A 27,959-nucleotide genomic window follows, 5' to 3' on the forward strand; every position below is an offset into this window, starting at 1 on the left:
AACCATCTGAAAAGTGACATATTATAGCATATTTGACAGATTTTTCATATTTAAGCTTGAATTTGAGGATCTGAAATGACTTAATCAGTTCAAATCTTTCACACAAACTAATTGAATCGACTGAAGAAGACACTTAAGTGTTTAACAAGTGTCCAAAATCTTTCATCAGATGAACCTGAAATTCGAGGCCAAAATCGGCCCTTACCGGACCTACTCCTTTGAAATCGGACATTTACCTATTATGGTCCAATATCCAAAATCTAAGTACATTGGTAGAATCAGCATATCAAAGAACCCCAAGAATTCTATTTTTTTTAAAGCGTTTTCATGTTAATGAACGGACACTGTTTGGCTGCCGCATGCCCGCTGTACATCCCCAAATCAATAACCGATTTTTCTTTTGAAAATCCGGATAAATAAAACCTAACAGACTGACATGTACATCGTAAAATATTTCCATACACCAAATACAGTTGACCTATTGCATAAAGTATTGGAAAAACAGACCAAAACAAAAAACTTAACATTGAGCAATGAACCATGAAAATGAGGTCAAGGTCAAATAAAACCTGCCAGACTGACATGTACATCATAAAATAGACTTGACCACGAAAACTTAACCTTGTTCACTGATCCATGAAATGAGGTCGAGGTCAAGTGAAACCCCCCTGGATCCGCCACTGATTGTTATAATTTAAAGTCATTTACTTCCAAATTTAACAATTGATACCAATTTTTTGTAGTTCTTTACGACTTTAGTGTCACTGGCAAGTCAGGAGGAGAATCAAACTGCTCGTGATGGGTAAAGATTGCTATCACTTTGCAGTGGGAACTTGAAAAATTAAACATTGCATTGTATAAAATTGGTTCAACTACAATTGTGGACCAAGGAAGATAACTCTAATTTTAAATATTACTTCAACAATGACATAAAAAGATAGCTTGGACAGAGAATATTATTCTGCTACTTCATTAAGTTAAGAATTAGTTACCATAATTTAGAAATAGAAAAAGGTTGCTATCAGTGGCGGATCCAGAAATTTTCATAAGGGAGGCCCACTGACTGCCATAGAGAGGACCCGCTCCAGTCATGCTTCAGTGATTCCCTAAATAATCAACCAAATTTTTCCCACAAAAGGGGGGCTCCGGAAAGGATAGAATGTTAGCTGTGCCACTTGCTGGAGGATGAAAAACACTTTCTCCTTGAATGTAAAGTTAACAAAAAAACTAAGGGATAATCTATTTGAAAATTGTTTACCTTCTCATAATTATATGTCTCTTACCCAGGAACAAAAAGTAAAAGAAATGCTTAACCCCTCTATCACAGAACATGTTAAAAAGAGTAGCTCCTTTATATTTTGAAGAATTGTTATTTCTTCGCTATATAATGCTTGTTTTTGTTACAAACTAATTATGTTTATATGACAATAAAAATATTGATATTTTTGGAAGAAATACTAGATTCATGCACCATGCACAATTTATGTAATTTTTTTTGACAAGTATGGTTATACACATTCACATCATTTGTAACTTGAATCTCTAAATATATATTTCATTGATAAATTTCTTGAAATGTTCATGGATAAGATGTGTAGAATGTGATCAATGCACAATGTTTTTTTATCTCATAAGTAATGATAAAGTCTGGAAAATTGATAAACATAAAGACAGCCACATAAGGGTTTTGTTTGCACAATATTGATGTTGCAAAGGAAAAAACTATTCATAGGTACACATTAGCTGTTCCAAATCTTATGTTAACCTCTCGTGATTTTTCCCGCTGTGAATATAATGTTTTATCGAAGAAGATTCTCTACATTTTTTAGCCAACTAGAATTTTTATAGTCATATAATAATATCAATCAACACAGTTACTTGAAATTGATGTTTCACAATTCTTTTGAACCTACAGACTCAACAGTGGTCTTGGTGTGTTTTATTGTAATTTCTCTAATGTATGAGTAATAAATTTCAATTTCCATGAAGAAATCTATAAGTTTCTGACATCAAGTTACATCTAAATCTATTATTAGATATATTGATAGCATATTGTATTCATGAATTCATCAAGTATAAATAAACAAACAAACAACAATAATTCAAATTGAAATTTAGGAAACAAGAGCAGTGTTCTTATATGAATTTATTTCAATTTTACATATTTTGAAAATTTGGAGTTGGTCACAGAATTTTGGCAGCCATTGTTACATTTATTTACAAGTTGTTTAGAGCTTGACATATATAATGTAGACACCCATTAAATATTGTTGAAGACCCTAATTTGTTTTGTTATATGTTCTTGCATTCTTTTTGTAATTTGTTTTGACCTCTAGATATATTTTATGGGGTTTTCGTTGGTTAACTGTCACTGAAACAACACACATCTCATTTTACTGATCAGATAAATTTTAATAGCATGGTCACATTTACAATCTAGTATGACAAAGTAAATATGTTCATAACAAAGAAAACAAAACTGTAAACACACAATCATCTGTAAGATGAACAAATAGTATGCAAACAATCATAAGATCTGCAATAACACATTTTACAATATCAATATGATAATGACTGGTTAATCTAATTACATTTTTTTCTCTCAATCAAGTGTGGGAGACTTGTTTCCTTGCAAGCTAACAATATTTAAAATCTCACTGTAAATGTCTGTCTAGCAGACTGTTCTCATATCACATTAACATTGCATGTTCCTGAATGTGCATAATAATTGCTGCCTGATATTAAGCAGTTATAAATTGGATCATGATATACATTACATAAATATATCATGGAGGTCTAGAATAGTTCTATCACGAGATAAAGGATACTACAGATACAATTAAGTCTGCCTTATATCTTGACTTACATCTAGAAATTGAAAATGAGGGTCGGTTGAAAACAAAACTTTATGACAAAAGAGATGATTTCAGCTTCCCAATTGTGAACTTTCCATTTCTATGTAGTAACATTCCAGCAGTGCCTGCATACGGAGTATATATCTCCCAATTGATACGATATTCCCGGGGTTGTGTTTCCTATCATGATTTCCTTGATTGCTGCTCACAAGGAAGCTATTAAACCAAGAGTTCCAAATGGTGAAGTTGAAATCATCCCTTCGTAAATTTTACGGATGCCATCACGAGTTGGTTGACCGTTATGGAATAACCGTTTCACAGATGATATGGGATATGTTCCTTATGTCGTAACTGCAATTTCCTGCCTTTTCACGAATGTGACTTACCGAATTGGACTATTTACCGGATTTGTAATAACATAAGCAACATGACGGGTCCCACATGTGGAGCAGGATCTGCTTACCCTTCCGGAGCACCTGAGATCACCCCCAGTTTTTGGTAGGATTCGTGCTGTTAGTCTTTGGTTTCTATGTTGTGTCATCTGTACTATTGTTTGTCTGTTTGTCTTTTTATTTTTGGCCATGGCGTTGTCAGTGTGTTTTCGATCTGTGAGTTTGACTGTCCCTCTGGTATCTTTCGTCTCTCTTTTATGCATTAAAAATAGGTTAAGTTGATCTCTTTTACCAAAAATATGCCTTATGATTAAAAATGAAATAATGTATCGTTACTCTCCAACATCATTTCTGGTTAGATTTTCTCTAATGCATAACTTAACTTAAGTCCCCATGCCAAATATGGGATTGACTAGATCTTCATGACAAAAGATCAGCACTTATTAAAAACCTGCACTAAATGTACATGTATGCTCTGCAAGTTCCTATTCTATGGCATATCTGATAGTAATCTTGAACCCTGGTCACTATCCTCTTTGTCCTTAGCTGTCTTTTTTCCAATACATGTACTACAATTCACAAAATGTGCTCTTTCAAGATGGTACAGTCACATTAATAATTTCCCTTTGTAAACCAAGCCAGTTTAAAATGTCTTGTGATGTCAAGTCCAGTATGCGTATCTTCAAAACTCAGTGTTACTTTCATTTTCTAAGTGTTTATCTCCATATCACAAAAATTCTGCCTATACATTATTTTCTATTTTCTGACATGCCAGAAGCCTTTGTTCTTCCTATATTTACTAGTATTACACTAGCCTGTACATTATTTTCTATTTTCTGACATGCCAGAAGCCTTTGTTCTTCCTATATTTACTAGTGTTACACTAGCCTGTACATTATTTTCTATTTTCTGACATGCCAGAAGCCTTTGTTCTTCCTATATTTACTAGTGTTACACTAGCCTGTACATTATTTGCTATTTTCTGACATGCCAGAAGCCTTTGTTCTTCCTATATTTACTAGTGTTACACTAGCCTGTACATTATTTTCTATTTTCTGAAATGCCAGAAGCCTTTGTTCTTCCTATATTTACTAGTATTACACTAGCCTGTACATTATTTTCTATTTTCTGACTTGCCAGAAGCCTTTGTTCTTCCTCTATTTACTAGTCTTACTAGCCTGTACACATTATGGTGTAAAAAATTTTGGAATAAAAAGTGCAAAAATGCTTGTAAATATGCACTATGATTATAACATAGGAAGCATTCAGGTACAATCGTGATCACAAATTTCATTGGTCATATAAAATATTGATTCCTTTATTCTGTGTCTTCCACATTTGGTTCATTTCGGAGTATTATTGATATTCTTCTGTCTTTTGGTATAATTTGTCCTTTAAATTTAGATTCTGATTCAGGAAGAATTTCATGGGAGTATTCATACCTTATAGCATCTCTGAAATAAAGATGACATATTTATTCATATGGTATTTAGTAGGGATGTCAACTCGGTGAAGATTTACTAATCGAGTACTCGTTCAATTTACCGAGCGATACTCAAGTACTCGCTCGGATCAACATCTACAAAATGGAAACACAAAACTATACCCATTTCACATATTTTGGGTCTTTGTCTTATGGACGTAAACTCTCAACATAATTACCTAGGACTAGATAATAGTCCCTGGAATTTTATACCATAATTGGTAATAAATAATAATAAAATCTATTTTATTTGAGTGTCGCACATTGATTGATACAGTACATTTAGACATATATACAATTATATCTTTATAAATGCAATCAATGCCCAGCAAAACAGTTGACTTATGAGACACTATAAAACACATACATGTGCATATATACAATAAACTGCATGTTAATTCGTAAAATATTTCTAGGGTTAAAAATCTAATTAATTTAATTTAAAAATCGCTTTCAAAAATACTATTAAATATAAAATGTTATTTAAAATCATATAAAATACTTTATTAGAAATTCTTTAAATTAATAGCTCATTTGCTACATGCACTCATTATGTAAACTGGCAATGATCTAATCAATTAATTAATAAACATCTATAGAAAAATGTTTACTTAAACAACAGTATTTGTAATTCTTAAAAAAACACCTTTAATGATCAACAAAGGGGTGATGATTAGAACTTACTGATACCTTTAACAATTCTCTAAGGGTCGACACAGGGTGCAACTAATTTGTTCTTATTTTGGAAATATTATCTTTTCAACTTTTTTTGGGACGAGTCGATTTTTCAACTTTGTTACGTAATTAACAGTCCTGCTGATGAAAATACTTGCTCTGACGGTAAAGAGGTGTTGGAATGACTAAGAGACTATAAGCTAAAAGTGTAAGCCTGGGAAAGGTGCTCTTGTTCATATCCTACATCTGTTCGAGGAAATTTTAAATGACAATTAAACGCAAACATTCGAAGCTTTTTTTTTTTTTAATTTTGATTAATTTTGATTAATAATAATTTCCCGGGAGGCGCTCTTCATAATATTTTTTCTTTAATAATGCAATAACATTCTAACAGAAACCGATCAGTCAAGTATTATTTTGGTATTCGATACTCGGTACTACCGAGCGATACTCGAGTACTCGAGTGATACTCGAGTACTCGAGTACTCGTTGACATCCCTAGTATTTAGACGTGATAATCTCTAACTGTTACTTCATTGTACACATTATATATGTTAACTAGATTTCTGTTTTCAGGAACAACAATAATCCAATACCAACAAACATTATTTGTATCATAAAGTTTCTTTAAACTAGAGCTTCCGAGAAGCCTGAATAACTCGCCTGGAATGTATGTTTAATATTGCCTACCTTTCCTATAAGATTTTACTAAAGCTCTTAGCTTTGGCAACTTAAAAGACCTTCAAATGCAAAAAAAAAAAAAAAACACTTTTTAAAACTCCTTTCAGAAAAGTAAGAGCAGCAGATGTGCATACCAAGCCCGTAACTGGTTCACCTTAGTGTGTTAAATTAACTAAACTGTTGAAAAATAAACATTTTGCATGATATGAGCCCAAATATTGAGGCTCTTAAGAGCCTGAATACCTCACCTGGCAAATATATGCTCTTTTGTTTTTTATTTTCCCCTTAATAACAATGATGATTTTTGCAGTTTTCTCTTTTATAGTTTGAAGGAAATGTTTTTGAAAAATGCAACGAAATAGTAAACATTGTCATTTAAGGGCAATAACTCCAATAAAAGTTGGGTTCAGAAAAGTTTAGCATAAGTGGAAGAATGATAATACTGTAAATTCAGAAATTATTGTGTGCATTTATTATTGAGATTTTTTAAGAAGGGACAAAAATGCAAGATTAATTATTGCGATTTCAGGCAAATGTTCATTGAGATATATTGTATCAGATAACAGAATGCGAGTTCTTATTATTGTGACACTCACCTAGTTGCATTATTCTCATTAATAAAAACTTGCAATAAAATCTGAATTTACAGTACATAACAATTATGAATTTTGAAGCCATTGTTTCTCTATTTGAAATCCCCAAAATCAACAATATCTAGAAATAAACTAGATGAAGCAATGCAACATATCCTGCTGAATATTTTGTACCAGTTGGTTTCTGCAATGTATATTGTAGATTAGAGGAGCGGCACATAAGAAAAAGTGTGACAACCATGCAGATAAAATAAAACAACAGGTGATGATTAATTTAGTTAATGTATGTCCAACAAGTGAAACTGTGAGCTACTGCTCACTGATGATACCCCCGCCCAAATACTTGACGGTAAACAGGAAGTTGTTGAGTGATGAATCTGAAAACGCATCACACGGTATAGCTGACTTATATAAACCCTGAAACCAAATTTCAGAAATCCTTGTAATGTAGTTCCTGAGAAAAATGTGATGAAAATTTTTAACTTGGATGTCATGTGTAAAATGATTTAAGTGTTCGGTAAACAGGAAGTTGTTGAGTGATGAATCTGAAAACGCATCACACAGTATAGCTGACTTATATAAACCCTGAAACCAAATTTCAGAAATCCTTGTAATGTAGTTCCTGAGAAAAATGTGACGAAAATTTTCAACTTAGATGTCATGTGTAAAATGATGTAAGTGTTCGGTAAACAGGAAGTTGTTGAGTGATGATTCAGAAAACGCATCACACGGTATAGCTTACTTATATAAACCCTGAAACCAAATTTCAGAAATCCTAGTAATGTAGTTCCTGAGAAAGATGCGACGAAAAATATTCATGGGACGGACGGACGGACGGACTGACGGACGGACTGACAGATGGATGGATGGACGGACAGACAGACAGAGGTAAAACAGTATACCCCCACTTTTTTAAAGCGGGGGTATAATTATTTAAAGTCAAAGTTATTTTAAAAAGAAACGTGATTCTATCAATTAAAATGTTACGGAAATTATTGAACCAAAGCATGCAGATATACAAAACTATGTCTTCTATGTAGTACATTTCTTTTTTAAATCATAACTAATCCATAATGTATAATTGTCAAACAATACTTCATTCAGTGATTGTTGATGTTGATTGAAAACTTAAGCAGCTAATTAATTTTCCGGTATTGTTGCCGAAGTTTACCGATCAAGACCTTGATAAACAATCAACAAATAATCATGAAGCATGTGAAAAAAAGTGAATTGGAAGGGAATTTTTTTCAATATTTACTATGTGTTTCAATTTGCTAATAAAACTTTGTCATAACAGTTGTTTAATGATTTGGTGTATTAATAACTTTTTTCAGAATCAATTAACACTATCTACCTTCCAGTGCACGTTTGTTTACCTTTTTTATCATATGTTTTCCCTAGCACTTGCACTGTGTAGTAGCCAAAGGTTTAATGAGAGGTATTGTGGTTAAGGTCACTGCATACGGAAAAGTTATCAGCGAAATACATTTCTGAAGATTTTGATAAGATAAAGGATTTTTACAAAAAAGTCCATGTATATTTGTTTATAGTTAAACTTAGCCATTCAAGTATATAAAACATATTCAACATTTGTCTTTTAATTTGAAGTATCATATATGACTTTAACAGATAAATGGGGAATGTGTCCATGGGACACAGATGATGCCCCCGCTTGCATTTCATATAAATTTATAAAGGGACATAACTGAAGAACGGTAAAAGTGACACTACCCAAATTTGTACTTGATCTGAGTTTTGTGGTAATAAGTATTGTGTATAAGTTTCATAACATTTGGTTGAGGCAAACTTAAGTTATCCAATTTTTCCATTTGTAAAGGGGCATAACTCTAGAACGGTTAAAGTGACGCCACCAAAATTCTAACTTGATCTGTATTTTGTGGTAATAAGCATTGTGTTTAAGTTTCATAACATTTGGTTGAGGCAAACTAAACATAGAGAATGGAAAGGAAAAATTCTGCAATTTTTCCATTTGTAAAGGGGCATAACTCTAGAACGGTAAAAGTGATGCCACCAAAATTCAAACTTGATCTGTGGTTTGTGGTAATAAGTATTTTGTATAAGTTTCATAACATTTGGTTGAGGCAAACTAAAGTTAGAGAATGGAAACCAACTTTGGGACGTACAGACGAACAACGGTAAAACTTTATGCCCCCTCCGCTACAGCGGGGGCATAAAATTTTTTATATGATACTGAGAATCTTTTTTTTTTTTAGCTAACTGAAGAATTGTTAAAATGTTTATTTGTTATTATAATACCCCGTAACAATTTTTGCAAAATCTTTACACTTTGTTAATGTCTAAAACTAATTTTCACACTAATAATTACAATAAATGAATAAAAAATTAATAAAAAATTCACGTCTATCATGAGCTATTTATTAATTTCATACTCACTTCATTATGTATAATGACCTTCTCTTCAGTAATATGTCAGCATATCTATTTTTATCTTTATCATGCACCAATCTCATCACAGAAGAAGACAATAAACTTAATCCAGCGATGGTATTACCACAAAACTGTAAGCAAAATTATATAATTATCATTTATCAATATCAAATGTTTTTATTTTAGTAATTCCCCTCTACTTTGACACTGGTATAATTCAGTACATCATATTGGTATGAAAATCCTGGTTTTGTACTATAAGACACCAGTTTTTGTCAGTTGGTTTACAGCTATGATAAATACCAGGAATATATTTGATATGTACATCCTCCAGATGTTACACTGTTTTATTCTGGACTGACTTCTGCTTTTTTCTGCTCTTTGGTTGGGTTGTTGTCTTTTTGACACATACCCTGTTTCCATTCTAAATTTTATTGGTATATTTGAGTTCAAAGCTGCATGGTTAATTTGAACTTGATTGTCATACAAGTTATGGGTTGATGGAGCATGTATCCAGCATGTTCATTTGCAAATAACTGTACCAATTCAGGAATAAGACAGTCAAGCATGTATTGTTCAAATGTTAATGCTTTGAACAGATTTGTTTTTAATAAATATGATCTTATTGCAGTATTAACTCAAAAATTTATAAAGCAAAATGTTTTTGCCTTAATTTTTTTTAGTGCTTTTAGCTAGAAAAAAAAAGAAAACAGATCTATCTTTGTTGCAGAGAAATGATTGCAGTGGAATAAAGTGCGACGGTTTGGGCCTTGGAGTTTGACGACAATGTTATACCGTAAGCATTATATCCATAATCGATTTGGCTACTCAGAAAAACCAATATTCTCTATTCTAATGCAACATCCTTCATTTTGATTGGATAACGTCACCAATTTTCATGGCATCAATTCACAATTGATGATATGAAAACGTACGCGCAAGCGCAGACAACATATGACAGATTTTAAATGTATGATTTGACGTTGTTTTCTGTCAGTTTTATTAGAATGGAGATAACAATATTGTATTTTAAGCTCAGACGGCATCAATTGGGGATTTGATGGTCGCATATACCCATTTACTGGCTCCGTGTTACAGTTATCTCCTAAATCTATGTTTAATATTTACAATATATACATGATATTCCTTGTACAACTGTTCACATTATTTAACACCAAATTTCGATGTTTCTCTTTCGAATAACAAAATCATACTACCGGTAATTAAATAAACGTTACAGTCTGAGATAATAAATTCCTAATTTTACGCTACTATTAAATCTAAAGCAAAAAACAAATAAAGTATTTAATCAACTAGCTGTGATGCAGACTACGATTTGAACTTTTCTTGACCTCAATAATATATAGAAATAAAATTTAAGGAAGCCATTAACCTAGACAATTTACTTGTCTGAGGATGTAAATTTATGTCAACAATTTAAAGACCATAATCTAATCAAAGGTCAAAACATTTGGTGATAAAGTTTGTAAAAAGTTATTTGCAATTCAAAATAGTGTATAAACGATCTCTACTCTATTCATTAATTCTAATTCAAAGATTATAATTATTCTAACAAAAATAATCTAAACTTAAAAATAATACTGACTTCTCACCAATCTTTATTTTCTATACTTTTTATACTTTATATATCATACTATTTATTCGAATAAAAAGATGTCTTATGAAAATGTTGTTGTAAGCCAAGCCTCAAATATCAATCTGATTTTTAATTTGAAGTAGAAATGCACATGACTACAAATGTTTTTGTTTGTTTGTCAAGTTTCTTTCAAAGCCTAAATGTTAACTTTAGGAGATTAACAACTTACAGAATGTATAAAGTTTTGTGAATGACAGACAGGTAAGAAAAAAACACAATTTTCCTCACCACATCATTCACATGATTCAGGTCAAACGTCACAAAGCTTCAAAGTGAGTAAAAGTAATCTGCCTTTATAAGATGAAATGCCTACCAACTCTCTATGATTCATGCCCACATGGACATGATCAACAACACTACAGTATATCTCACATACAAAGATTATCACAGATAACATATATTTAAAACTGAATACATGCTAACATACTTTCCTACATGTAAAAGCATCCAAAACAACCAATTAATACAATGTACAGTTGACTTACTATATTGTATCTGAGAAATGCTTCTGTTACGAAATTTTACTTTCATTTATTATAAAATTTTTAAAATAAGTCTTTAGTGAAATTAAACTCAAATTGATATTGTTTTTTATGAGCTTGGTAAACCCCAACAACATGCTGTTACTGAGTACAAGTATGTGTACGTAAGCCAAAAAAAAAAGAACTTTGAGAAGTTGATTTTAAATCATACCAAATCTATTTTATTGAATTCTGACAGATATCAACTTGTCAACTTGCACATTCTTACAAAATAACCATATTGTCAACTGTAAAATACTGACTAGTTTAACTCCATTCTATGGCATACAGTAGCTCTGATCTCACATTCTACTTGATCTTTTCTGCATTTAATTCTAATAAATTTCATCTACTTAATTGTACCTAAAAAAGGTTTAAATCTAAAATCTTAAAGATTTTAAAATACATAAACTGTTTCCCTCCACACTTCATTTTGCTTACAACCACCGAGTGAAAAATCAATATACCTTTAAAACAGTTACAAGAAAGCTTGCACATTTAAAAAGTTCCAGTTTTGTTGAAAATAAAAATCATAGAATGAGATACATGTAGCTGGAATAAATCCTTTGTGACAAAGCAATTTTTTAGCATTTTTAAAAGTTTTAAAACATGTTGAAGTTCAGTTCAAGAATCGTCATTTACAACTACGGTACATTGTACAATGTATATTGGGATTTCAGTTAAACAAAATACCAACATCAACTGTCCAACATAAACTTATCCATATTGCATCAATATGTGGTTTGATATATATAGTTTCTTTTCTAGGTCCAGAATATGTGTAAATATGTTAATTGTGGAACATCTTACCCTTACTGCATCAATATGTGGTTTAATATATCCTTTCTTTTCTAGGTCCAGAATATGTACATATGCTAACTTTGGAACCTCTGGTGGGAAAGCAATATCTTTAACTCTATCCAAAATTTTCTGGTTTTCATCAATCCATGTTTTTCTTTCTGTTTCTCTAAACCCATGGATTGCCTACATTTCAAATAACTGAATAAGTCAAAGCCCATGTCAAGTCACAAAAAATGTTTGTTGGAAGGAAAAAACAAACATTAACAAAGAATCACTAAATACATAGATATACATTTAAATCTTAGATAAACATAATGAAATAATTTATAAAAGATTTATTTTTTCTAAATGTTAGTATTTTTTCTTTAACTGTTATACATGTACCTGGTAAATGTATTAAAAACAATATTCTGAACAAAATTCACTGTCAGTTAAATGATGATCATCATAAACAAAACAAGTTGTCATATCTATGGGATTGATGAAAATATTGTGAAAATATAAACTCCATGGTTTCAAGAAATATATCCTTTGTATGAAAATATGGTAAATATAAAAATAAGAAGATGTGGTATGATTGTCAATGAGACAACTCTCCACCAGAGACCAAATGACATAGAAGTTAAAAACTATAGGTCAACGAACAGCCTTCATCAATAAGCAAAACCCATACCGCATAGTCAGCTATAAAAGGCCCTGAAATGACAAATGTAAAACAATTCAAACAAGAAAATTAACGGCCTGGTTTAAATTTATGACTACAGAACCATGAATGAAAAACAAATATGATATACAGCAACAAACAACAACTACTGAATTACAGGCTCCTGACTTGAGACAGGCACATACAAAATGTGACAGGGTTAAACATGTTTGCAGGCGTCCAACCCTCCCCTAACCTTCATGTATGACAGTGTTGTAACAGCTCAACATATGAACAAACTATAAAAATCATTTGAAAAGGGCTTAACTCATCACATCAAATCAATGCTGAAAAACAAGTAACAAGAAGACAGACCAGATGTGGCAAGGTTTTTATACATCCCTATATATATATATATAGCTACAACATAAAAGACACTAAGTAAAGATATGAGCATGATGATTAAATTATAATTTTTTTTCTCCTATCAATTTTGTAACTTTATTCTTATCTTGTGACCCTCAGTCCAAGTACCTTTTCCATTTTGAAATGTATAATTTAAATATAGTTGACAATTAATGATCAATTATTATCAATTGATTCTATCATTGAGCCGTTACAATCAATTTTTTTAAAGTCATCTCTGACTCATCTGGTTTTGTATAAATTGATAGTCGAAAATACTGTAGTCTGTACCTTAAAAAAAAATGTGACGGATGGACAGATACATTGTAGGGGTAAAACAGTTTACATTTGTACTCTCCTTCAGACACTTTACTATCAATCAGTACACATCCAATGGATTTAGTGCAAAGACAATATATATATATATAACAGTTTGCATGTACAGACCCTTCCGTTCGGGGTTTGGTATCATACCGTCATAAAATATATGAGAAGAACATAACCTGTATCATGTCAACAACTCGTTTTAGAATAAATGTGTTAATTTCCGATGCAAAGACCCTATGAGTGAATCAATATTAATTCCAAAATATGCCATCTTTAATGACCTGAAAAGTTGACAACAGTATCGACTATCGTACCACATCTTATTTTTATATTTACATTGTCCCAGTGGTCATATTCATATCTAAGCCTCCTCATATATGGGTCAACTTCATTAAATAGCGACATTTCTTCGTGTTCACTTAGGAAATCTTCTTCTACTAACATATTCGTACGAATTTCTTTCTCTAAAGATATATCCTTAGTATCATAATAAGTCGTTATACTACGTGCAATTGTTTTATTCACGCCTTCGTTTGTCCGCATTGAAAACAGATGAGTCAATTTGACTTTTGTAAAAGACTTAAGCAATATGTTCAATTTCATTTTCCTTTCGAAGTTTCGTAGCATCTTCTTCTACTTTAACCATTTAAATACATTTGGAAAGTCGAAATTTGTTGACATGCACCTCCATCTTCGGATCTGTATCAGCGCTACGCTTAATGTAAGGAAATCTACGAATATATATCAAGCGTAAAATTGAACAAGATAAAACCGGAAGTAAACTATATTTCCGTTTCCCACAGCAACCAGTATATACATCGTTCATTGAAAAGATACAAGAAAGCCCAAGAAAGGTAACTAATGTTCCCATTTTACTACAACTTTTTGTTAAAAATGTATAAGTGCTGTATTAAACATTGTATTGTTAGAACAATCATTCAGATACATTTGGTTGTCACCAAAACTGAAATCAAATTATCAATGAAACAAAACTTTGTTTCTCAGTGTGATATGTTTCAGCATATTGCAAAACTGTGCAACCGAACTGTACCATTCGTTCAAACAAGGCAGATTTAATTAAAAACTGCTGTTAACTAAAAGAACCTGTCAGGACATTTTTTGAATTGACCGCAGTTCTATTTTACAATCACTGAATCAGGGCAGTTGCACTACAATCTTTCACATTTAAAGCATACTGTGTCCACTGTTATTTTTTATCTATGTCAATGATGTTCAATTGACTCAGATTGTAAAGTTTTGATATATGCAGATGATACTGCAATTTTATTTTCCCATATAGACTCTGGGGGTCATCTCGCATAAATTATCCAGAATGCTGGAGTCATGCCATGATTGGTTAACAGACAATAAATTGTCCCTACATTTGGGAAAGACAGAGAGTATAATTTTTGGTCCTAGTCGAAAACTTCGGTCTCTAATACCGGATGATTTTGCTGTCTCCTGTAATGGTATTAATATTGAATCCAAAACTTTTGTAAAATAATTGAGAATAATAATTGATCAGTTTCTGACTGGTGATTTTATTGTCAACTCTATAGTGAAAAAAGTCAATCAAAGGCTTAAGTTTTTATATAGAAACAAAGAGTGTCTAAATTTTCAATCTAGGAAAACATTGTGCTCTTCTCTGATTCAATGTCATTTTGATTATGCATGTGCATCCTGGTATGAATGTATATCAAAACAAATGAAGAATAAACTTCAAGTGGCATAAAATAAGGTTGTGAGATTCATTCTGCAATTACATCATAGAAAGAGTGTGACATATATTGAATTTGAGAAATTGTTTTTTTTAAATATTAGTAACACAACTAAGACTCGATCATGTTTTCAACATTTTTAACAATATATGCCCAAATTATTTGCATACTAATTTTGTTAGAAAGAAACATCTTTCAATACAAAACAGAAATAGTTAAAAGTTGCTCACAAAGAAATATAATTTTAAAGTACAAGTGAAAAAATTTTTGATGGATAAATTTAAATCCACCTTTAATAGTGAATTTGTTTTTTTATTAATTTTACTGAGGCTTTGACCATTTATCTGTGATAATTTTTAATGTTTTTTGTTATTTTTTATGTATCAACCTTTGGTGTGAACTGGAAGTCTCTTCTTAAAAGGACCTCACTGGAAATAAGTTTCAATAACTTTTGTGGGCCATCCTAGGGTATTAGGCTGCAGTGATAATCTAGTGTATATAATTCACTCATTATAACCTAGTCTATATAATTCACTCATTATAATCTAGTCTATTATCAAAATATCATGACAATTTTCATAATTTTATTTTTTAAATTATAATTTTTAGTACACATGTAAATCATTTTAGTGTTTGTAACTATTCATGTCTAGTGCAATTTCTATATGTCATTTTAATTTATTTGTGTCTGTCAAATTCATGCCTTTTATCTTGAATAAATATATATATAAAGATGCAGCCTTTGCAGGTCTAATCTCTTGTACGTAAAGTTATTATTATTTATCTGCTGTACTAATAAAAGGTATGAGCTGGTTAAAATTAGAATCGAGGAACTGGAGAATCCAATCTACAAGATGTTTTGTTTTTGTTTCCTCTAATTTTTACCATCTAGTTTATTAGCCTAAAGTTTTAGTTGGCTAAATTGTTGTTTCCAATCCTTGCTTCTTTTATGATTATATTATACATATATATATTCAATCTTGTTTTTGTAACAAGGGCACTAGAGAATAAAGTGGTGAGGTATTTCCTGGTATGATATATTTTGTTTACCATTTTGTCACTTGTATCAGTGACTTCAGTATATATTTAATAAGGAAATTTTGCAGTATTCATATATCTAGATGTTGTAATAGTCGTATTATAATTTTGGAAAGTATAGAGGATCATTATTTGTCATTTACTTTTATCTCATTTTTCTGTTCTAGTCTGGAAATAAAAAGAATGACCTGCTAAATATCAGGATTTTATTTGATATTTTCAGGAATCTGAGACAAAGCTGTCAAGATGGCAGCAGCCAACTTTGATGCCAAGCACATTTTTGGTTTGAAACCAGGTGTAGCTGGAAATGTTTGTTACCATGATGAACAGACAATTGTGTATCCATCTGGAGCCAACTGTGTTATGTACAACATTGACCAGAAGACACAAAAATTCATTTTACCAACAGAGAAGAGTGAAGGAATGACAGCATTGGCAATAGGTCCAAACAGAAGATATGTTGCCATAGCTGAAAAGGGAGAAAAACTTGTAATAAACATTTATGACTTGCACAATAACAGAAAGAAGAGATCTTTAGTGCAACCACCAGATATTAAAGCCACTGAATATGTCAGTCTTGCATTTTCACCTGATTCAAAATATCTTATTGCACTGACAGGGAAGCCAGATTACACTTTACTTTATTATACCTGGGAAAAATCTAAAGTTTTGGCTTCAACAAAGACAACCAATCCACAAACCAATAATCCAGTGTATCAGGTATTTATAATCAATGTGTTGCTTTAATGAATGTATTTAGTAAGAGTAGAATTTAGATTTGTTAGGCATCTTTAGGATTAGGTATGTCTGCAAAGTTTTTACACATGTATAATCTGTCATGAAGTGATAATACAAATATATTCAATTGTACACTGGTCTATTCAATTCTCAAATTCAATTCTTAATACTAAGAAATTTGAAGTAGGAGCATTTTAAATTTAATTTTAGGGAAATAGGCTGTAGTGATCCTAAAGTATTAAAACAACCAAAAAGAATACAATATAAACAGATTTGATTTATTTTTTTAGCTGGGTTTATAACAAAGAAGGTTCAGTTTTAAAATGCAGTATTTAATATTGTTAATTACTTTGTGAAAAAATGGGAATTTCCCTTTAATATCCCATTCTTCACCAAATCAATTGTACCATGAATGACCTTAATTTATATCTATATGTATACACAGTGAAGTAGTACATTTGTATTTAGTTGGAAAAAGAAATATAATATTAATCATTCCTTAAATCTCTTGAAAATATTTTGCCATCAGTCTTATTTTTGTCACCTTTTCAGGCTAGCTTCAACCCACAAGATAATACACAACTGTGTGTAGTTGGCAATGGAATATTTAGAAACTTCCGCTATAGTGAGGGTAACCTCAAAGCTTTCAATTTCCAAAAGATGGAACCACAGAATTTCTTATGCCATGCTTGGGTGTCAGAAGAAAGAGTTGTGGTTGGAACTGATACTGGGAAGTTGTTGTTGTTTGAAAATGGAGAAATAAAAAATGAATTCAACATTGGGGCATCACTCCAAGACAAGTAGGTTTTCCTGAAAAATTCATCAAATTCTGCATGATATTTCATAAAAAAAACATTGAATTGTTACAATCTTTTATGCTCAAAAGGTTAAACATATAGTTTTCCCTATTTTTTAACAGATTTAAAAATAGTTTTTGGTACACTATTACCTCTAATTATAAATATTGGTTTTACAATTTAAGATTAACATAAACCAGTATATTACAGAACCAAATATTTACTGCTATCATTCATTTGCACTAATTACAGTTTTTAAAATATATATCAAAAGCACAATTTATTGAACTATAAAAAGTGAAATACATATATGGTTAAATGTTACTGACATATATAAATTATAATACAATAATTTATTTATATTTATTTAGTCATGCCTTTTACAAGCAGGTACAATTTAACAATACTTATGTATTAAAATGTGTAAAAGTCATTCATGGGAGGCCATTATTTATATACAAAAACAAGTTACTTAGAAAAGCCTCAAACCATGAAAGAAAACAGTTATCTACATGTATATAAAAATCTACAACTCACTAAAGAACATTCAGATGATGTGGCAGCAAGTTTGTATATATATATATATTGATTTAACTGTTTTAGGAAGCAGGCAGATGATGATTCCAGCATTGTAGCCATTCCACAAGTGACTGCTATAGTTGCCTATTCTAAAGGATTTGCCTGTGCCTGTGGTCCTGGAACTGTACATCTGTATGAAAAGACAGATGATAAAGATTTGTTCAAAAAGTCCAAACAAATCAAGGTATTCATCCTCAGATAATATTATTCATATACTGGGTAAATGATATCATAATGCTAGTTTAGCGAAATTGATTTAAATTACAATCACAAAATTATTATTTATTTTTGTTTTATTTTAATTTTATGTTTATATATTTATTCATTTGTATTGAAAAATTTGTGTGTGAGTTGTTATGTGAAATATTTTCCTTGTTCCTAATAATTATTCAGTAAATGGTTCTAAATAATTTTTACATGAAACTTGAAATTATTTTACAGATTCCACAAGATAATTTCAGTTCTTATGCTACTAAGGCTCAACAGCAAATAATTACATGTTTAGCCATCAGTCCATCAGAAGAAACTCTTGTTGCTAGTACAGACCAAAGTCAGATATATCATATACAGTTACCCAGTGCAGATCTTGGGAAGGTAATTCAGATTCTGGAGTTAACATTTTACATTAGTATGCTTAATTTATAAAGGAGAACCAGCATAAAGCTTTGAAATTGTTGATTGTTTAGGATTTCTGACAAATACAGCTTTGATTGACAGACAGAATTTTAAAGTGAATGTCCTCATGGGAAACACCATGTTGATAATGATCTTTGCAACTGAATGGCACAGTTTAATTCTAATGTTTTATGATTGTTTTGGATATTATTTAATGTACATAATGAACATATATACATGGTATACAAATGTTGTGTGTTTCCATTCTTATTTTCAATGTATGATTCATTTAATTATCTGATTATTATTTTTTGTTATTTGTTTCAGAGTGAAGGTGATGTTGTCCAGTTTGAAACACTTTCTCAATCCTTCCATAGTGGACAGATTTTAGGTGTTGATATTTGTATCCGTAAACCACTTATAGCCACATGTTCTTTAGACAAGTCTGTTAGAATATGGAACTATGAAAAATGGTATGGTTATTGTGTTTAGTGTAAAAACTACCATAATAGTTCATGTTATTTAGTAATATTTGTAAATAATACTGTCATGCAGACTTCAGAATATTTTTACTTTACTTCTATCTAAGTTTCAAAGAGAAGTTTATAACCTAACAGTTTGCTCTTTGGTCGGGTTGTTGTCTCTTTGACACATTCCCCGTTTCCATTCTCAATTTTATTTAGTTACCCCCTTTCTATTTCATACAATTTTTAAAAGGGGAGATAACCACTTTTCAATACATAGCATTTCTGTCAATATTAACAGTTCATACAACCCAAAAGCATAAAACTTTTTTATTCAAGTTTATGTGTAATATTATATACTTAATTGTATATATACTTTTGATTATTGTTATATACGTTATACTTATTTAATTTTAATTTCAGTAATTTAGAACTGTATAAAGAATTTCCTGAAGAGTTGTTTAGTATAGCCCTCCATCCCTCTGGTCTGTATATCCTTGTTGGTTTCAATGACAAACTGAGGTTACAGAACCTATTGATAGATGACATCAGGACATTCAAAGAATTCAACATTAGAGGCTGCAGGGAGGTAAAAATTTTTAAGTGTAAATTTTGTATGACTTAATAGTCAGTTATACAACCCTATTCCTACCATATGATTATGTAGACATTTGAATTAGAATTGAAAGAAAGAGAAATTGACCATACCATAATTTTGTGTTTGATTATAGGTTGTTTTTTTTTTTTAAATAAATTGTATTTGTAAATAAATTTTATGAGATTAAAACAGATAAATAAAATTACTTTTTAAAACTTGTCTTGTGCTTAGTTGACATCATTTATCCTCCAAATGGAACCTTATTTTTGAAAGAAATGTAATTTTTTGTTAACTGTATTCTAAATAAATCTACAATTTATACTATGATATTTTACAGTGTACCTTCAGTAATGGTGGCCATCTCTTTGCTGCTGTTAGTAACAATGTCATCCAGATCTTCTCCACTACAACCTTTGAAGATGTTGCCACCCTCAGAGGTCACAATGGCAAGGTCAGATCTATAACATTCAGTAATGATGACACCAAGTTAGTGTCGTGTGGCATGGAAGGAGCTGTTTATGAGTGGAACATCTTTACATCTAAGAGAATTCGTGAGAACGTGGAGAAGGCCTGTAGTTATACTGGGGTTTCTGTAACAGCAGACAACAAAACAATATATACAGTTGGAACAGATAAGAGAATTAAAGAACTGGCTGATTTTGAGGTAAGATGGTCAGTCAAGGCTATATATATATGATGACATATATTTCTATACTTGATATTTAAATTATTGTCCAGTATTTAAAAAAAAGATTAAATGCTGACCTGTTTGCCCTTTATACTTTTATCACACTGTAAGAGAAAATACCCATACATGCATATACTATTAGATTTTACTTGCTTTTGTACAGTTCTGTTGTGGAACATTTTAAAATTTTGTAAGCATTTCATATTATGTCTCAAAAAGACTTCATGTACCATAATCAAAATTCGACTTCCTGGTACAGACTTTTAAATCTGCTTTAATGATGAAAAATTAAAAGCATAAACTCTTATATACTTATCTTTTTAATGTTGATTCAATCTTTTTATATATTGAAAGAGATGTCGTTTAAATAAGTAAGAATTTTGAAATAAATATCCAATTGCTTTTCATTTATAGGTTGTAAGGAACATACCAGTTGGTGATATATCACTTACAACAGTTGCCTTGTCACATTCTGGTCGTATGTTGTTTGGAGGTACAGCCAGGGGATCTGTTTGGTCATTCAAATTCCCATTGACTATGCCTGTTGATGGTAAACCTACATGGGAAGAGAAACCAGGTCATGGCATGGCTATTACTAAGGTGAGTTATAATGGATATTTATTGTTTTAAAGTTATCTTTGGGAATTTTTATGAATTGTCTCCCTTCTCAATAAATATGTGTCATTAATATGCGTGTTCCATAACTTCTGGGTTTTATCTTCCGTTCTTATTCACAAGGAATAGTTATTACAATCAGCTTCAAATTAAATCCTACAATTGCTCCCTTCTAATGCTATATTACTAACAATTTTGTTTTCTGGTTTAGATGAAGATCACTTATGATGACCAGTTTTTGGTGACTGTTTCTGAAGATGCCTGTGTCATGTTATGGAAGCTAAGAGACCAAGAAGCAAGAGGAGTATCTAAACGTGATAAAGATATTGGATGGACCGAAGAAATTCTCATTACTAAGAGTGATTTGGAAGATAAGGTATATTGGCAACTTATTTTTACAATTATGTCTTATTATATTCTATAGCTTCAATACTCTGCAAGTTCTTTCAAGTGATAAAGGTTTAAAAAAAAAATATTTTCATTTACTTTCATTTCTCTTAATTCCATATTTACAGATAACAATTAAAATATTGGAATATATTTCAGTCATTTACTAGATAGATTGTCTTGATGTATATTTTTCTTGCAAATCAATAATGAGATTATCTACCATAGCCATTCATCAAATGACTTTATTTTAACAGAACAACCAAATGGCAGAGTTAAAACAGAGGGTACAAGAATTACAAACAGAAAATGAGTATCAGCTCAGGTTGAAAGACATGAGTTACAATGAGAAAATCAAGGAATTGACTGAGAAATTCATTGAAGAAATGGAGGCACTGAAAACCAAAAACCAGGTAAATTTAATGTACTATCTTAAGAATCTTATATATGTAATGTCTATTATGTAAATCAAGGAATATTTTGTATACAACACAAATAACTGTTTTATGATATAATGTTGGGTTAAATATTGAAATTGTCTTCCGCCAAAATAGACAGAATTAGACAATTAATTTTTTTCTAAAATACTATGGCTATATTTTGAGGACCGAAAGGTTTTTTTCCAAGGCCCTACAATGTGATGTCTGATTTGAACAATATACAGCCAATTAAAATGTTGAATAGTTTTATGCTGGAAAAGATCTTAATAAACTTTCCATACATACAGGTGCTGAAAACAGAAAAAGATAAAGAAGAAGCTAGACATGAAGAGGAACTGACAGAAAAACTAGAAGCTCACTCTAGAGAACTTCAGGATTTAGGTAACATAATTGTACATTATTTATTTGATTTTATTTTTTACAAAAAGCATCAACTTTGAAATAATTTTATCAAGTATAATTATTATATCTTAGTTCATGTAGTCAAGTTTGTTCATATTTCATAAACAAATTTTCCCATTACAAATTAATGCAGGATTCTTGTTTTAGACTTAATACATGAGGTAATAACTCTCTACTTTTTTTTTGCAGAATCTGCCAATAACCAGAAACTTATGTTAGAGTATGAGAAATTCCAAGATATGCAGGCAAAAATGAACAGATTACAGGAGGAATATGACCGTCGCCTCCAAGAGAAGAATGATAGTCGTGAGAGAGCTCTACAAGAACTGACAGAATACTTTGAAACCAGAGTTCAAGACATGACTGCTAAGTTAGAACAAGTATGTCAATTTTAAACTAAATATTAGAAAATAAGGAGATGTTGTATGATTGCTAATGTCATCTTGATAACATTTAGCATTACAGTAGGTGGTAGTAATATTACAATGCTTTATTTTTTTTACATCTTTATTATGTTGAATTAGTGTCACTTGATAATTATACAACCAATCATTATCTCAGTAAAAAAAAAGAATTAATTCTTAAGCTTATTAAATAAAAAGCACCTAAAAAGTGTGCTACAATTCCTTAATACTAAAATATAATGACATTTCAGGCACACGATGAAGCTCAACAAGCAGCCAGAGAATACGAGGAAACTAAGAAACAGATAGAGGAAGATTCTGACAGAGAAATCTTAGACATCAAAAATAAGTATGAGATGGCACTGAGAGAAGAAAAAGATAAACACACCAAACTCAAGGGAGAAGCTGGTATTACACAGAAGAAGGTATTTATATATATATATTAAACTTGTTTAATATAACATAGTCCTTACTCAACCAAATTGCATTGAGGCCAAAAAGGCAGTTGTATATAATATGTACATGTTTGAATACTTTAAAGATTTCTTTACTTCAAAAGCAGTGAGTAGGAGTTTAAAATATTTTAGAGAGCTTAATATTTAAATGCTTTAATGTAAATATCGTGTTAAGCAGCTGATGATCTTTACTGTGCTCATGTAATTTGTCGACTGGAATTAAATCTCAGTGCTTTTTTTGTCATGTATAGAATTTGTTTATGATGGCAGATCATTGAAAGTCTCTGTTGAATTTATATTTATAGCTTTTCTAAAATTGGGGTAATTTAGAGGGTGATATATTGTATTTAAACCTGTCTGTTGAAGTTTTATGTTGACCTTTTGATTACTTTTGCTTTTTTGTTATGTAAATTACTGTCTCATTGACAATTTATGACAATAAAATCAATTCCATTTCAGTATGAAGGTGTACAAAAGGAAATTAAAGAACAGAAACAACAGATCAAGACAATACAACAAGAGAACAAGAAACATGAGAATACAATCCAGAATATGACAAAAGAAATTGAAAATCAAATTAAAGAAAAACAAGAGAGAGATGATACCATTCAGGATAAGGTAAGTTTCAAAGGATGATTTTAGGTTGTTAGTATATTTTAGTGTCCTTCTGCAATGTTTTGTTTTGAATTTAAGCAATAATGTTAGTAAAAGATGTTTAACATTGAAATACAAATGTTATGAAATTATTTAATTGAAATATTTTGTCTTAGAAATAGTATACAAGAACAATTGTAAAGTTTATTTCACCGACCAATTGTAAGTTACTGTTATAATGTTCCTAATTTGCTGAGGAAATAAAGGAAGCTTTGTTTAAACTTTTTTGATAGTAAAATTATATATACTCTTTCTACAGGAAAGAAGAATATATGATCTGAAGAAAAAGAATCAAGAATTAGAGAAGTTTAAGTTTGTGTTGGACTACAAAATAAAAGAACTAAGAAAGCAGATCCTACCAAGAGAAGAAGATATTAAGAAAATGAAGGAGCAAATACAAGAGGTATTGTTTTTAACTGTTTATAACAGAATGCAATAGAATTGTATGTCATTACATGTAAAAAAAAACTAGAGATCACAAGTCAACAATTGTATGTAAATTTTATCAGTTTTAAGCAACATTAAATAAAGATGCATAATACATTTTGCATGAAGGAAAGGGACACACCTTACTTGAATAGGTGCTGTGTCACTTACTTTCTGTAGTCTGAAAAACTACAAAATCTGAAAAAGATTCTTATTATTGTTTACTATTTCTTCAAATGTAGCACATGCTTTAAAATGATAACTGGTTTTCACACCATCAGAAAGTTTGTGACAGCACAACATGATAAATATATTAGCCAATAGAAAAAAACACCTGATTAAATGAAATACAGACTTACCAGTACATTTGTAATCATAATATTTAGAAGAAGTGGATTCCAATGTATACCAATCATTAAACTTCAAAACATCATATTTATTCTAAAATCAAAATGCTGTATAAATACATGATCATACCTACCTTATTGAAGATTGAATAATATATATATATAATCTATAAATGTTCCTAATCCAAATATTAATATTTATAGATGGAAAGTGAATTGGAGAGATTCAACAAACAGAACACACAACTAGAACTGAGTATCAAGGAGTTGACACAAAAACTGAAAGCTACAGATAAGGAAATGCACCAGGAGAGACAAAAGGTATAATTGAATTGTGTAAAAAATTTATCTTAAAGATGTCCTGTGCTATCAAATTGTAAAATCAACAGAAATAGAAAGAATGTTTAATCAGATCATAGTGCAATAAAGATTAATTACTAAATTTAGTATTAATTTTTGAAATGTAAGTTGTTTAAAACAAGTTGAAGCATAGTGAATTTTTCGACAGCTAAATGAATATTGATATTAAGGGGAGTTAATTAAAAATATGTGTTAAAATTCTTTTTTTTTTAATAGGTGCGAGATGTTGAAGCAGTTGTGAAAAGATTTAAGACAGATTTACACAACTGTGTTGGTTACATACAAGATCCAAAGATGTTGAAGGAGAGCATCAAGGCATTGTATTCCAAACATGTGCAAGAGGACATTGTAAGTGTTTATTATAAAGCTTCACATGTGCAAGAGGACATTGTTAGTGTTTTTTATAAAGCTTCAAAACTACATTATCAAAATATTAGTATGGAAGCAAACTATTACTCGGCTAGAAAACTACAAATTAAAAAAATTGTATGAAGGCAAACTCTGTTGAGAATACTTTTTACAAAATTTGCATAATGACAGGATGTCACTACATTAGTGCAAGCTGTTTCTTTTAATCTTAGAAGGTTTGCATCTATTTAGAGTTATATATACAATTTCTCATCTTGAATGCAACCACACACTTATTAAAAATGTGAGATAATAAAGACACACAGTACATTAGATTAGAATGAGTATTTACAAACTAGCATTTTATCCTTATTCAGCTATGAAGTGCACACATTACTAAAGTGATCAAATACATGACTTTTTTTTCAATCACACAAGTTTTTCAGTGCTTCATTGAAAACACATTTTATTTATGTTTACAAACATCTGTTTCAGACTGAATCAGCCAGTGTAGATGCTGACATCCAAAAAGAATACAGTAGACAGAGAGAACATCTTGAAAGATCTGTAGCATCCCTACGTAAAAAGTTAGCCAAGGATTCCGGTATCCACAGAGCAGACAATGTTAGGATTATGCAGGTATTATATCCCGATATTATAATTCAAATACTTTACATTTAAAATTTGCCATAAAGAATAATCAAATCTAAGTATAAAAAATATTTAATAAAAGGTGAAATTAAATGATTAAATGTAAAACCTGTGGACACTTTAGACCTTTTCTGTGGTATGGTAGACATTTTGAATTGAATCATTTGTTTGCTGTCTTCTAAATTTTTTTAAAACTTTTAGTAATGTTTTTATTCTATTTCTTTAGGAAAATGTATCCTTAATCAAGGAAATCAACGACCTGAGACGAGAGCTTAAAATAGCCAGAACAACAATACATGACTTAGAAGCAGCTATGGGACTTCATAGTAAGAAGGCAAAGAAAGATCCAAATTCTGTTCAGACGATATCATTTAAAGCACCATCAGTAATGGCTGAGCAGGAGCTTGAAGAGAAAAATAAAATCATTGAAATGCAGAGAATGGAGATAAGGAGACTAAGAGAAGAATTTGATTCAGGATCAAGACCACCATCTAGACCCTCATCTAATCCAAAACTACCACCTATGGAAGTTGCATAAACATTGTATGGAAATTAAGAATTTATTCTACTGCCGATTTAATGCTACACTACTTAATGAAAGATGAATTATTTTGGTCAATTTAAAAAATTTTGGGATATCTATTTGGAATAATTTATTTTTAGAAATTTACTTTTCTTAAGTTTTTCTAAGCTCTACCATTGTTCCAGAGGGTGGACCATTTCAGACTGTGATAATATTTTAATGACTTTTATATATATTTATTGATTTATTGAGTGCTAAAGCTCTCACAATATTTTGTGTGATAATCTTTTTTGTAAATGTGTAAATATAATAGAAGTAAATGTTATATCTTATTTGTACAATCGAATAAAAAAATAAAAGTAAATCTTTGTATTTACTCAGAATGCTTATTTACATGGTGAAGGAACTCACCTACAAAGGAAGCTTCAACTGTTCCAGGGACCAAGTGGTTTACCACATTTAGCTAGCTAAGGTATTCCAAGCTGTTGGCTGAATACTGCTGCTCAAGAAAGTAACTCGTGGATGGAATTTAAGAGAGACTACTAAAGATCTGTCATCATAATAAAAATAAAATGCTTTGCTGAGCGCAGCCTAATACGACCGCAGAGGTCGAACCCGGAACAGTTGGGACAATTTTTTGACATAAAATAGGTTTCTGACACAAAATAAATGTGGTCAAAGATCTTAAAAATTTGAAATGGGACATTTTACCTAGTATGGTCTGATATCCAAAATCTAACAACATGCATATAAAAAAACACCAAAAATTAATTTTGGACTCTTCAAACCTTAATATTGACTAATTTGAAAACAGGGCCCAAAATAAAAAATCTAAATGCACAATAAGATTCAGCATATCATTGAGCCACAATAATTCAGTTTTTGATAAAATCAAACAAAGTTTAATTTTGGACCCAATATCTGAAATAGTAATACAAGGTTAGAACCCCCAAAAATTAAAGACTTAATTTAATCCCATTGAAATTGGTTAAAAGATTTGTATTTATTTTCAATTGAAGATTTCTTGCTATTGCACGATTGATTGTTGGTTGCTTAATGTCCAGTGGCAAATATTTCATGCATATTCAGGACGAAGCTATTGCACGATATTGTGCTATTGGGCAATACTGTGCTGTTGCACAATACTTAGTTAATCTGTTATATATAATAATTTACACACCCTGTTTGGTGTGTATCTCCTGCCATATCAGTATTTGTTGCTTTTATATATAAATCAGAAATAATCAATGTAAAAATGGAAAATTTTTGA

General features: G+C 30.7%; 2 protein-coding genes across 2 annotated transcripts; one reads left to right on the forward strand and one right to left on the reverse strand.

The window, feature by feature from the left end:
• Positions 1 to 2,131: 2,131 nt before the first annotated feature.
• On the reverse strand, positions 2,132 to 14,152 carry LOC127727105 (alpha-ketoglutarate-dependent dioxygenase alkB homolog 7, mitochondrial-like). The gene is made up of 4 exons (XM_052234520.1): positions 13,779 to 14,152; positions 12,077 to 12,250; positions 9,095 to 9,219; positions 2,132 to 4,701 (listed from the first exon to the last, which is right to left on the reverse strand). The coding sequence occupies exons 1-4, from the start codon at positions 14,067 to 14,069 to the stop codon at positions 4,566 to 4,568; spliced, it is 726 nt and encodes a 241-aa protein (XP_052090480.1). The 5' UTR covers positions 14,070 to 14,152; the 3' UTR covers positions 2,132 to 4,565.
• Positions 14,153 to 14,225: 73 nt separating this feature from the next.
• Positions 14,226 to 27,053, forward strand: LOC127727094 (cilia- and flagella-associated protein 57-like). Its single transcript, XM_052234506.1, has 20 exons — positions 14,226 to 14,296; positions 16,422 to 16,918; positions 17,489 to 17,736; positions 18,337 to 18,496; positions 18,754 to 18,906; positions 19,255 to 19,400; positions 19,815 to 19,980; positions 20,327 to 20,653; positions 21,092 to 21,277; positions 21,504 to 21,668; positions 21,937 to 22,092; positions 22,407 to 22,500; positions 22,711 to 22,901; positions 23,177 to 23,350; positions 23,840 to 23,998; positions 24,294 to 24,437; positions 25,012 to 25,128; positions 25,384 to 25,515; positions 26,011 to 26,154; positions 26,393 to 27,053. Exons 2-20 carry the CDS (start codon positions 16,445 to 16,447, stop codon positions 26,702 to 26,704), a joined length of 3,648 nt encoding a protein of 1,215 aa, XP_052090466.1. The 5' UTR covers positions 14,226 to 14,296; positions 16,422 to 16,444; the 3' UTR covers positions 26,705 to 27,053.
• The last annotated feature ends 906 nt before the right edge of the window (positions 27,054 to 27,959 follow it).

The sequence above is a fragment of the Mytilus californianus genome, unplaced genomic scaffold (assembly GCF_021869535.1).
Source record: "Mytilus californianus isolate M0D057914Y unplaced genomic scaffold, xbMytCali1.0.p SCAF_19, whole genome shotgun sequence".
In the NCBI taxonomy this organism is placed as follows: Eukaryota; Metazoa; Mollusca; class Bivalvia; order Mytilida; family Mytilidae; genus Mytilus; species Mytilus californianus.